General features: G+C 33.9%; 1 protein-coding gene across 1 annotated transcript; it reads left to right on the top strand.

The window, feature by feature from the left end:
- The first annotated feature begins 10,233 nt into the window (after positions 1–10,233).
- On the top strand, positions 10,234–11,721 carry LOC111385675. Its single transcript, XM_023010098.1, has 3 exons — positions 10,234–10,324; positions 10,461–10,539; positions 10,630–11,721. The coding sequence occupies exons 1-3, from the start codon at positions 10,277–10,279 to the stop codon at positions 11,601–11,603; spliced, it is 1,101 nt and encodes a 366-aa protein (XP_022865866.1). The 5' UTR covers positions 10,234–10,276; the 3' UTR covers positions 11,604–11,721.
- The last annotated feature ends 898 nt before the right edge of the window (positions 11,722–12,619 follow it).

Below are 12,619 nucleotides of genomic sequence, written 5' to 3'. Positions count from 1 at the left end.
TTGTGGAGAATGATACGTTCTGAACCTCATAGTGAAGAAGCTCAGAGGGAAGAAAATTTTATTGTTCTAGAAAACTTGCAGACACTCTCCTTTGTAGTGGATTTCAAATGTACGAAGGATATCATGAAAAGAATTCCCAATCTCAAGAAATTGGGAATCGTTTATGGATATGATATGGTGGATTTGGAATACTGCTATCTCAATAATCTGGTCCGTCTACATTGACTTGAATCATTAAAATGCTTATTTTTCATGCCAAGACCATCTTTCTTGCATTACATCGTTTTCCCTCCTTCGCTCAAAAAATTAACTTTGCAAGGCATCTTCATTCCTTGGGAGGATATGAGGATTATTAGTTCGTTGCTTAATCTTGAAGTGCTCAAACTCAAAGATTCTTCCTTCTATGGACCAAAGTGGGAACCAAATGAAGGAGAATTTCTTCAACTGGAATATTTGCTAATTCAATACGTTGGTCTCGTCCACTGGAGAGCTAACAGTATCCACTTCCCGAGCCTTCAGCACTTAGTCCTAAGTAATTGCCTTGAAATGGAGGAGATCCCTTCCGGTGTTGGAGAAATTTCAACTCTTCAAATTATCGAGGTGCATTACTGTAATACTTCAGTTGTAACTTCAGCAAAGCAAATAGAAGAGGAACAACGGAGCTTCGGAAATGATGGCCTTCAAGTTCTTATTTGGGAGTTCAAGAAGTTGTAAACTTTTCGATACTATCCAACGTAGTTTCATTTCTTTCATTTTCACGTCTTGTTCACATATTTCTGAAGTAATTTCTTAGTGTATTGCAATATTTTAACCATAGAAACTTCATTCTGGATTTTATTGTGATGAACGAATCATATTCCAAAGTTGATAATTGAACTTTTTCTTGTGATTTCCAAACAAAAGTGCAACCAAAGATAGGCCTGATTGTGATTTCTTATTTAAATCAAAGCTTCAAAATGATGATTTCTTGAAGTTAGTATTATTTGTTTTCCTCTTCTTTGCGCTATATCAAGGCTTTACTTTGGACATTGGGCATGACGAGAGAAGGTTGCTCCACTAGCCCTCTTGGTGTATGAGAGCAGCGAAGAAAGAGGATTGAATCGTCAAAACGATGCTTAGTGTTCAAACACGTCCTCTGATCTTGAGGTGATCAAATTTTTTAGCAAAACTCTTGTTTGAGCCTCATTTTTCAAAACTCATTCTTAATCATACATTTTTTAACAAAATAATTTTACACATAAATAAAAAAAAATTCTTTACTTTTTAACTACATATTCTCCAAAAATTCATTATTCAAAAATATGTTTTTCCCTAAACAACCATGCTACTTAAATAGGAAATTTTGACAGATAACAGTTGACATGCATTCATTAGAAGGTGGAAAAAAATTTAAAAAAAAAAAAACGAATCACTTTCGTCACGTTAACTCTCTCAACATTCGTTGTTAAAACTCCATGTTTGAGAAGCTTAAGTCTTCCCTAAAATGGAGATTAAACAAGGGCAAAATCATAATTGGTGTGTTATATCATCAATGCTTAAGATAAACTAAATATCGTGCTTAAGAGATCATTTCTGTAAATTTGAATGAGACAACCATGAACCATGTGTGAATGCGTAAACACAATCGCCAAATAAAGTGAGAAGACCGACAAGACCCCTTCCCTATTTGAGAGATATTCTGATCAAGGTCTATGCAAAAGACCCTGGCAAAATAGCATTGTCCTTAACACAATCAAATGCTACGCTGGACAAGGCCATTGTAGACAACTACTTGAAGTGCCATGTAAATTAAGTGAATAGTGGCGAGAAAGTGAAAAAGCGTGTTTTACAAGATTGGTTAGAGGGAGAAAGTAGTGGCCTGGAGCCATTACATAGAGAAGCAGGTGAAGAGATGGACCCCCACATAGAAAAAGTGAGGTTTCCTTCTCACCTAGCACACACTTTGCACATACTAAAATTTAGAGGTGTAAACGGTCCGATTTTATTGATTTTAACAAATTTTCAAACCAAACCGTTTATACAGGTTTGAGAAAACTCAAACCTAAATCAAACCATTTTGAACGGTTTGAAAAAAACTCAAACATAAACCTAATTGTTTGGTCCGGTTTTAAACCGTAGGTTTCGCCGTATGTTTTTTTGCCCATCTACTTTTATGTCATTAATTTATTGAATCCAATATATATTTATATCTTACTAGCAATAAATTTAAAACAAACTAAGCCTCTGTTTGAACCAAATTTTTGGGACAAAAAAATGAAAATTTGGACCATTATCCCACAAGTCCAGCCGCCTTTGTTGACCTACTATTTCATGTGAGGGACCCAGCCTCCTCTTCAACGATCAATTTTTTCATTATGATGATATGAAAAATATGGCTCAAACAGGGGGCTAAATATATCTACTATAAATTTAAATATCAACTAAATCAAAGTAAAATCACAATAAACTAAAACATAGTTTTTTTTTCACATTTTTTAGGCTAATAACGATACAATAACGTTACAATACAAGTCTACTAAACTAGTTATAAGACCCAAAAAACATAATGATGTCCAACAAGATCTCACGATCATTATATCTAAAAAAATGATACTGATTAGACAAAGAGAATAACTAACCACAATAATAAAATAATTGTTTATAATATCTAAACATAACAATTACACAAGTTTACGTTTGTATGATGTTACAAAATGCATTTAATTTCATATTCTTAACTTAGTTTGCTCCAAAAGAATTATTGATCTACAACTTTATTCGTAGCAAATATTATTACCGAAATTCTAGGATCTCTTTGTCTCCGATTTGGTATAATGAACTTCAAAGTCTTCAATTCAATTTTGAAGAGGCATGAAAAACCCGAAAAAGAAGTGTGTGGTGTCGGTGGCTCAAGACTGTATTGGATGTCGGCTGTAGTTCATCTAAATTTTGAAAAGAAAAATGACTTTTGACATATTATGTTAGTCTTGAGATTATTAGATATAAATTAGGATTACTGAATAATATATCTGTATTACAAAATTATAAATTTACAAAAATACCCATAAATTGCAAAACTATTAAATTTTACATATTTGGATGAATTTTCAAAATTTTTCATTTTTTCAATTTTTTATTTTTATATATTTTTTCGTCGGTCCGATTTGGTTTTAAACTGCAATTAAAATTCTCAAACCTACACCAAACCATTTTGAACGGTTTGTTTGAGTCAAAACCATTTTGTTGACCGAGTTCACGTGGCACCAAACCGACGGCTTCTAAAATGCGGTTTTGATTCGGTTTTCCGATTTGGCAATTTTTGCTTACAATGTCAAACATAACTAATTTAGGATAATGATATAAAAATTAAAAATAATGTTGAAATGGACAATGCATTTTCCAAAGGAAATGACAGCAAATTAGGGAGAATTTGTTTGTTATGATTTTGCCATTAATATTGTTGAGTTACCTAAAATATAGGAATCATGGTATCGTAGTGATTTTGATCTGTTTTTGTATAATATTCAATAATTATGGGATCAAAATGTTTATATAGTATTTCCTTTTTATTGATTCTTTAGTCACTAAAGTTCTCATGGCCATGGCAGGTGAACTTGAACCTCGCATACACATACAAATGAAAAGCGCACATTTACAGGATTTTAAATTTCAGTTACTATAGAATAAGAGAGAAAGTTTTGAAACCGTAAAATAGGTATATTTATAATTTATCACAAGTATATAGTAATATTACGAAATCTTTTAGGGTAATTATATTACCACTATAAAACTTATTAAGTATTTTTAATTTTTTTTCTTATTTACTTAAATAGCTTTAAGTAAAATTATATAATCACACCACAAAAATTAACCTAATTTATTCTTCTTCTTTTCTACAATTGCAAGTTTGTAGCCGTCAAACACAGGTAAAATTTCATCATGGAAATGATTTTATTTATTTTTTTTTCACATCCGATAAAATCATGAAGGGGTTTGCAATCTATTATAAGAATTCTTCATGCTCAAAGAATTAAACAGATCATTCTTTACACTGTTATCTGTTGTGATTTTTTAATCATTCTTTCGCATGGAGAACATAGTTTCCTGTTGCTTTTAATATCTTCTTTAATTATCGCAAATGGTGAGAACAATGACGAAACTTTTGCCTGTTATCATTCTTTTTATATTTCTGCAGCATGATTATTGTAAAGCATCGTTTATCTATTGACATTCAAACTTATTTTATCTGTGGAAACTGGAAAAGGGCCATTCTTTTAGTTTATCTATTGCTTAAAACAGTGGTGAGTCAATCTTCATATTATATTTATATACTTCTACAGTCTACTCTTTGTTCTGCGTGTAACATTTTTCATTTTAATCATCTCTAGCCTAATCTAATGAAAGGAGAACTAACTCATGAATTGCTTGTTTGACGGAAAAAAATATGCGAAAACAGATAATCTGCTTCCTAATGGTGGATTTGAATCTGGGCCTGCAATCCTGGATTCTTCTGGGGAGGGAGTTTTACTGGTTTCGGGAGTCTCTAGAATACAAACAACAAAACGACTTTACGAGGGTTCTAATTATAACTTGGAATTCATGCTGAGAGAAGCCAATGGAGAGAGAGATGTCCGAATAAAGGAAAAATATAAAGTTTACTTGTGGTGTATCTGTGAAAAATATGTTTTCTCCTTTTTTATTATTTTTATTATATTAGGTATATAATTGTAAATTTATTGTGGTTCATTTACTAAAATTATGTTTTAACTGTGGTATGGATATAATGTGGTGTTGATATAACATTTTGTAGTAGTAACATAATTACCCAATCTTTTAAATTTATTGGGTTGATATGAATTTTCCCCTTTTTCCTCTTCGAACAGAACCTACCAAGTCTGCGTGCGAAATTTCCTCAAAATCTCTCTAAATATTCTTTAATTTTCTCAGTCGTGCTCGCGAGGAAAACTACTACGGCTGATAATTACTAAATCCAAATCAAAGGCCGTTTTCTCCTTCCAGAATTTAATTATTTGGTTCAATTTTATTAATGGTTGATGCATATTTTAGGAATTTTCGAGAAGATCCTAGAATTGCTTGGCAAACAAGACTAATAAAAATCAGAATTATCTAGAATTTCTTAGAGAAACTTTGGCACCAAGAAAGTTTGTGAGGTTTGTAGACACATGTAGAATTATTTAGAAGTAATCATATGTAAGCTATGGTCTATAAATAGGACATGAGTCTCTCATTTGTATGTAAGCCTAAAAAGCCATTGTAAGGAAAAGTCATTGTCATTCTAATAAAGTTCCTTTCTCCTACTCACTTTGTCTACTAAATTACATTCTACCAAAATCTTCCATACTACTAACTTCCAACAAAAGGCCAATTATTTTTTACCTACAAAATTATCCTATACAAAACATATTAAACCATCTAATCTAATCTCATCACTATGACAAAAACCATCAGCGGTATCAGAGTTACATTCGATTGATATTGGGCGTAATCAGATATTATCGCGGACGCTTTCCGTTCATCCATCCCTATTACAACATTTAATGGAGACAATTATGACTTTTGATCCATCAAAATGAAGACCTACTTTTGTGCACAAAATTTATGGGATGTCGTCAATGATGGGTGTTCTAACCCAGATGACATTTCCACTTTATCTACCGCACCAAAGAAGAGACTTAAAGAGAATCAACAAAAAGATTCTCTAGCACTACTTGCTCTACAAATGAGCTTGACGGATACTTATTTTTCAAGAATCATGGAAGCCAAAATAGCAAAAGAAGTTTGGGATAAACTGAAGGAGGAGTTTCACGACAGTGACAAGGCACGTACTTGCCATCTTCATACTTTAAGAAGGAATTTTGAAAATTTAAAAATGAAAGATTCTAAGACCGCGAAAGATTATTATTCAAAAATAGATAAAATAGTAAATCAGTTAAGATCTTATGAAGGTGATGTTCCTCAAAAGAAAGTTGTTGGAAAAATTTTAATTACTTGCACAAAAAAATATGATCCAATTATTGAAACTATTGAGGAGTCAAAAGATATAAATAAGTTGACAGCTGTAGAAATAATGGGTTTACTAGAAGCACATGAAAAAAGATTAGAAAGGCGTTATGAGATTAACATTGAAAATCCATTCCAATCTAAAGTTAATATGCGATTTTAGAAATCTAAAGAAGGTGGGAGAAAATTTAAAGAAAATTGTTAGAATAAAGAAACTCAAGGAAAAGAATTTGATAAAAAGGGCAAGTATCCTTTATGTGATATATGTAAAAGAAAAAGTCATTTGGAGAGGGATTGTTGGTTTAAAGGAAAACCACAATGTCATCGCTATAAAAGATTTGGTCACGACGAAAAATTTTGTCATTCTAAACAAATTCATCAAGCTAATTTCTCTGAAGAAAAAGATAAAGAAGGAAGTTTATTTTACGCCACTAGTAAGGATGCATCTCATGACAAACTTGAGACATCATATCTAGACAATGGTTGCAGTAATCGTATTACAAAAGACGAAAGTATTTTCTGTAATCTTGATAAAATCAAGGCAAAAATCAAGATTGGCAATGGAAATTTTATAGAGGCAACAGGTAAAGGCATTATTACTATTGACACTAAAAAGGGCAAGAGATATATCAATGAAGTTCTCTTAGTCCCTACAATAGATCAAAATCTATTAAGTGTAGGTCAAATGATGAAGAAAGGATATACATTACACTTTGAAGAAGATTCTTCCACGATCTACGACAAGAAAGATAAATCTCTTGTAATTGCAAAAGTTAAAAAACGTGAGAACAGATACTTTCCAATCCAATGGAGATATGAAAAAAGTGCGGCAATTATGGCACAAGTGGGCGAGTCATGATTGTGGCACAAAAGATTTGGACATTTTCACTTCCATAGGTTGAAGATTCTGCAGCAAAAAAGCATGATGAGAGACTTACTAGTCATAAAAAAGATTGATGCAGTTTGCGAAGGATGTTTGCTCGAAAAACAACATCGCCAACCGTTTCCATCCAAAAAATCTTGGAGAGTTAAAAAGCTATTAGAGCTAATACATACAAATGTATGTGGTCTGATGCGTACTCAATCACATGAGCAAAATAGGTGCTTCATTCTCTTCATTGATGACTACACTAGAATGATATGGGTATATTTCTTACGTGAAAAATCCCAAGTATTTGAGATTTTTAAAAGGTTTAAAAGCTTTGTTGAAAAGCAAAGTGGTTGCAATATCAAAACTATTAGAAGCGATAGAGTCAAAGAATATACATCAAATGAATTCAACAAATTTTGTGAAGATGAAGGAATGGAGCATCAACTCACAGTTGAATAGGTGCTTGAACAAAATGGCGTGTCGAGAAAGAAATAATAGAATAGTAATGGAGACAACTAGAGCTATGCTAATGGAGAAAAGTTTTCAAAAAACTTTCGAGGCAGAAGCAGTAAGGACTACAGTCTACCTACTAAATCGATGTCCAACTAAAGCTGTGCAAGACAAAATGCCAATGGATGCATGGAGCGGACGAAAACCATCAGCAGAGCATATCAGAGTTTTTGACTGCATCTACTACACACATATTCCACAGGAGAAAAGAGGTAAACTAGATGAAAAACAGAAAAAGGAATCTTCTTAGGTTATAGTACTCAATCAAAAGGCTATCGAATATATAACCTAAGAACAAAAAAGCTGATTATAAGTCGAGATGTTCAGTTTGATGAAGATGCCACCTATAACTGGGAGACTTGTCAAATCGAGAGAAAAGCTATCAGCATCCTTACACAACCAGAAAAGCAGGAGGGTGACGTTGAAGAAAACAATCAACCAGAGTCCCCACAGCAAGCAACAATAGAAGAACCAGTTGACTCACCAAAATCATTACCAAGAAAGACACAAAGATTATCGGAAATATATCAAAGCGGCAACTTGATGATTGTTGAACCTGAAAGCTATGAAGCAGCTTCAAAACAACTAGAATGGAGAAATGCTATAGATGAAGAAATAAAAATGATAGAGAAAAACAACACTTGAGAACTTGTAGATCTTCCTTAAGACAAAGAAGTCATAGGAGTTAAGTGGGTCTATAAGACAAAGCTCAATTCTGATGGCTCAATCCAAAAACATAAAGTAAGACTAGTCGCCAAAGGATACTCACAACATTTTGGCATCGACTACACTGAGACATTTTCTCCAGTTGTACGATTTGACGCTATAAGGGCGTTGATTGCACTAGCTACACAGAAAAAGTGGAAGATTTACCAACTAGACGTCAAATCAACATTCTTAATGGCTATCTTGAAGAATAAATTTATATAGAGCAACCTCAAGAGTACATGGTACGAGAAAAAGAAGATAAAGTTCTCAAACTAAAGAAAGCCCTATACGGATTAAAACAAGCTCCACGAGCGTGGTATAGCAAAATAGACAATTACTTCAGTGAGTAAGGATTCAGGAGGAGCCAAAGTGAACCAACTCTATACATCAAAAATCAAGGTACAAGTAGTACACTTATAATCTCTTTATATGTTGATGATCTCATCTATATAGAGAATGATGAGAAGATGATCAAGAAATTCAAGGAAGATATGATGAAAACGTTCGAGACGACTGATCTGGGATTAATGCACTATTTTCTTGGGATCGAGATAGCTCAATTTGAAGATGGGATCTTCATTGCTCAAAAGAAGTATACCACCAGTCTATTAAAGAAGTTCAAGATTGAAGGTTGCAAAACAGTAACAACACCTCTGGATAGCAACAAATCACTTAGAAAAGAAAATGGCACTCCAAAAGTAGACAGTTCACAATTTCAAAGCTTAATTGGAAGTTTGCTTTATCTCACAGCTACAAGGCCAGACATAATGTATGCAATCAGCCTACTTTCAAGATTCATGCAAAATCCAAGTCAAGTTCACTATGGAGCCGTGAAGAGGATACTAAGATACCTCCAAGGAACAAAAGACTATGGAATAAGGTATCGATCTACGTCTAACTCAAGACTACTTGGGTATACTGATAGGGATTGGGCAGGACCAATAGATGATATGAAGAGCACATCAGGCTACGCATTCACACTAGGCTCCAGAATATTCTCTTGGACATCAAAGAAACAGGCAATGGTCGCACAATCATCAGCTGAAGCAGAGTATATTGCAGCTGCAATAGCAACGAGTCAAGCTATATAGTTAAAACGTATACTTGAAAACATGGGAGAACCACAAAATGAAGCAACAAAGATCTATTGCGGCAGCAAGTCATCAATAGCAATGGCCAAGAATCTCTTATTCCACAGCAGAACCAAACACATTAGCATCAAGTACCATTTCATCAGAGAAGCTGAAGCAAATAAAGAGATAGAGTTCAAACATTGCAAGATTGAAGAACAATTAATAGAGATATTTACAAAGGCGCTCGCACAAGCAAAGTTCAAAATACTACGAGAAATGATTAGAGTTACCAAAATATGCATCAAGGAGGAGTATTAATGGTTGATGCATATTTTAGGAATTTTCTAGAAGATCCTAAAATTGCTTGGCAAGAATATCAAGCAAGACTAATAAAAGTCAAAATTATCTAGAATTCCCTAAAGAAACTTGGGCATCAAGAAAGCTTGTGAGGTTTGTAGACACGTGTAAAATTATCTAGAAGTAATCATATGTAAGCAATGGTCTATAAATAAGATATGAGTCTCTCATTTGTATCTAAGCCTAAAAAGCCATTGTAAGCAAAAGTCATTGTCATTCTAATAAAGTTCATTTTTCCTACCCACTTTGTCTACTAAATTACTTTCTACCAAAATCTTTCATACTATTAACTTCCAACGAAAGGCCAATTATTTTCTACTTCCAAAATTATCCCATACAAATATATTAAACCATCTAATCCAATCTCATCACTACGACAAAAACCATCAGGTTTCAGCAGCCACGAATTTCATTGCTAGGGTGTCTATAATTACTAATTAAGCCTTAACTTTTCCAGATTGAAGTTAGAACTTTTGTGTATTTTTTCCCTATTTTTAATGCTAACTTATTATTTCTTTGATATTTACCTTCTTAAGTGTAAATTTTGGGGTTTTTTGGGCTACGAAGAAAAATTTTACTAGGTTTTTTTGCTCATGAAGAAATCTTGTGTATTAAAAATTTCTAAAATGACATAATAATCCATTGGAAACATGCTTGATTATAAATTTGGGTGTGATAAGTCTTTTTTATTAGGACAATGCTTGAGGGATCATATTCTCTCTTGTGTTGCCTTTATCAGGCCAAGGCGTAAAGAGCAATGCGAATAGCAGAAGTCGAAGAGATCGTGATGGAAAATATTGACAAGGTGAATTATCATTTCATGTTCTAATATTTAGAAAGTAAATCTTGATTTATTTTCAAGCTCAACAGTCGCCAAAAAGGGGGGAAATCCCTATTTGCTATTTTTTGTTTGGTTTGAACATTTGATTGATCTCTTCCAGAATATTGTACTGAAAGTGAATCTCAATTGCTGTGAAGAATGTCCAAAGAAACTAGAGAAAGCATTGTTGAAACTGACAGGTAATTACAGTCTAGTAGGGATAATGATTTTTGCTCATCATTTTTTTTCTTTTTCCTATTTTTAGCTCATTATATATTCTTTGTGTGCAGTAGGGGTGTCTTCACTGGCCATAGATACAGAAAAAAATCTTTTATCAATCTCAGGAACAATGGATTCAGATACCCTCAGAAAACTTATTTACGTAGAGATAGGGAAAAAAGCAAAAGTTGTATTTTGCGACACAAACAATGTTGGGGAGAAAAAACCAAACACCACAAAAACTATGGGAGATGGAGATTCAAAAAACGAAAGTAACTATCATTTTAACGGGAAAATGCATAAAAATTGCTGCTACTGTTTAGATGGAAAGTGTCACAAGACAAAGGAAAATAATGAGCATAAATGCGAAGCTTATGAAGGACCCCCCAAGGTTAAAGATTTTGTTTGTAGGAAGGGAAAAATGCATAAAAGTTGCTGCTGTTGTTTAGATGGAAATTGTCATAAGACAAAGGAAAATAATAAGCATAAATGCGAAGCTTATGAAGAACCCCCCAAGGTGAAAGATTTTGTTTGTAGGGATTATTTTAAGGGGAAAATGCATAAAAGTTGCTGCTGCTGTTTAGATGAAAATTGTCACAAGACAAAGGAAAATAATAAGCATAAATGCGAAGCTTATGAAGGACCCCCCAAGGTGAAAGATTTTGTTTGTAGGGATTATTTTAAGGAGAAAACGCTTAAAAGTTGTTGCTACTGTTTAGATGGAAATTATCACAAGACAAAGGAAAATAATGAGCATAAATGCGAAGCTTATGAAGGACCTCCCAAGGTTAAAGATTTTGTTTGTAGGGATTATTTTTGCAAAATCCATCCAAGAAGTCTAAAAATTACTGATCGTGTGCCTGCAAACGAAAGTAGTGCCAGCATGTTGGATCATTTTCCTGGGCATTACGGTGGACCAAATCCTTGGTATCCTATTAGAAGCTCTTATTATCCGCGGTGGTACCCAGAGCAGCTACCCACTCGATACAGGTATTTTCATCCGCTGACGAGGCCACAACCCCCCTATGGCTATGGTTTCTATTAGAGAAGGTTTGTTCCTACTCACAAAGATACATTTATATTTCCTTGATGCGTGTTTTATACATTTTCTTCCATTTCATTTTCAGAGATTTTCAGTTGCTTCTAAATATTATTATTGCTTATATTAGAACTTCAATTTAACCTTCATGTGTCGGCTTTTCTTAATTGGAGCAGTTAGTTAATGTGAATTTTTCAATGTGTAATGTTCTATAAGTCAGGAATGACAATGATTTTTGCAATCTTGATATCTAGATCTCTGTAAGACATAGAAATTGATTTTTGTTTTCCTCTTTATGGAGCGATTTTTCTGTGACACGAGGGAATCAAGCAACTCATTTCAACATATATTTTTGGGATAATTCTGAGCCCCACGGCGTCACCTTCCCAACCATCTCCTATTTCTCTCTGTAACTAGTATCTAAACAGCCCATAGCCAGTATATAGCATTTCTCTTCCTCACGCATCCAAGTGCATTTTAATCCCAGACCATTTGTTGCTTATTTCTTCTCTCTGTCTCTCTCTGTCTCTCTCTCTCTATCTCTCTCTCTCTCTCCATGGAGAAGATAACGGCATCTTGGCCACATATCAGAGCTTCTCTCAAATCTGGACAGACTGAACTTCGATGATGGTCAAGCACTCTACCTCTGTTGCTAAATGCTACCTCCTTTCCAAGAGTAGACATGGGAATACCCAAAACATCACGTGCCATCATAGATAGGATGGGATACCTGGGGGTGTGAACTTTCCACGCATTTATTTCGCTGAAATCATTATTACGTGGAAAGGCGGGTTCGTCTAAATACTTGTCCAGATCCGATGTCGTGCTCTGATATTGTGAGGTTTCATATAAGAACTTGTTGAAGCCCTTAAGTTCATTTCTACTACCATAGTACTGGCTAAGCTTCCTCCAGACCGAGCTGATTCTTCATCCAATGTAGTTGAGCCCTAGAGTACTCGTTGAAAAGTTCCCTAATACCATCAAAAACTTCCTTCATGTGATCCGTAAATCTGGGGATAATA

Source organism: Olea europaea, unplaced genomic scaffold (assembly GCF_002742605.1).
Source record: "Olea europaea var. sylvestris unplaced genomic scaffold, O_europaea_v1 scaffold3250, whole genome shotgun sequence".
Lineage (NCBI taxonomy): Eukaryota > Viridiplantae > Streptophyta > Magnoliopsida > Lamiales > Oleaceae > Olea > Olea europaea.
This window is presented reverse-complemented; position numbering and strand designations above follow the sequence as displayed.

Coding starts and splice junctions, on each gene's coding strand:
- LOC111385675 (XM_023010098.1), top strand. CDS start 10,277: ATGCGAATAGCAGAAGTCGAAGAGATCGTGATGGAAAATATTGACAAG. Junction 10,325..10,460: donor TGATGGAAAATATTGACAAG/GTGAATTATCAT, acceptor GATCTCTTCCAG/AATATTGTACTGAAAGTGAA. Junction 10,540..10,629: donor AGCATTGTTGAAACTGACAG/GTAATTACAGTC, acceptor CTTTGTGTGCAG/TAGGGGTGTCTTCACTGGCC.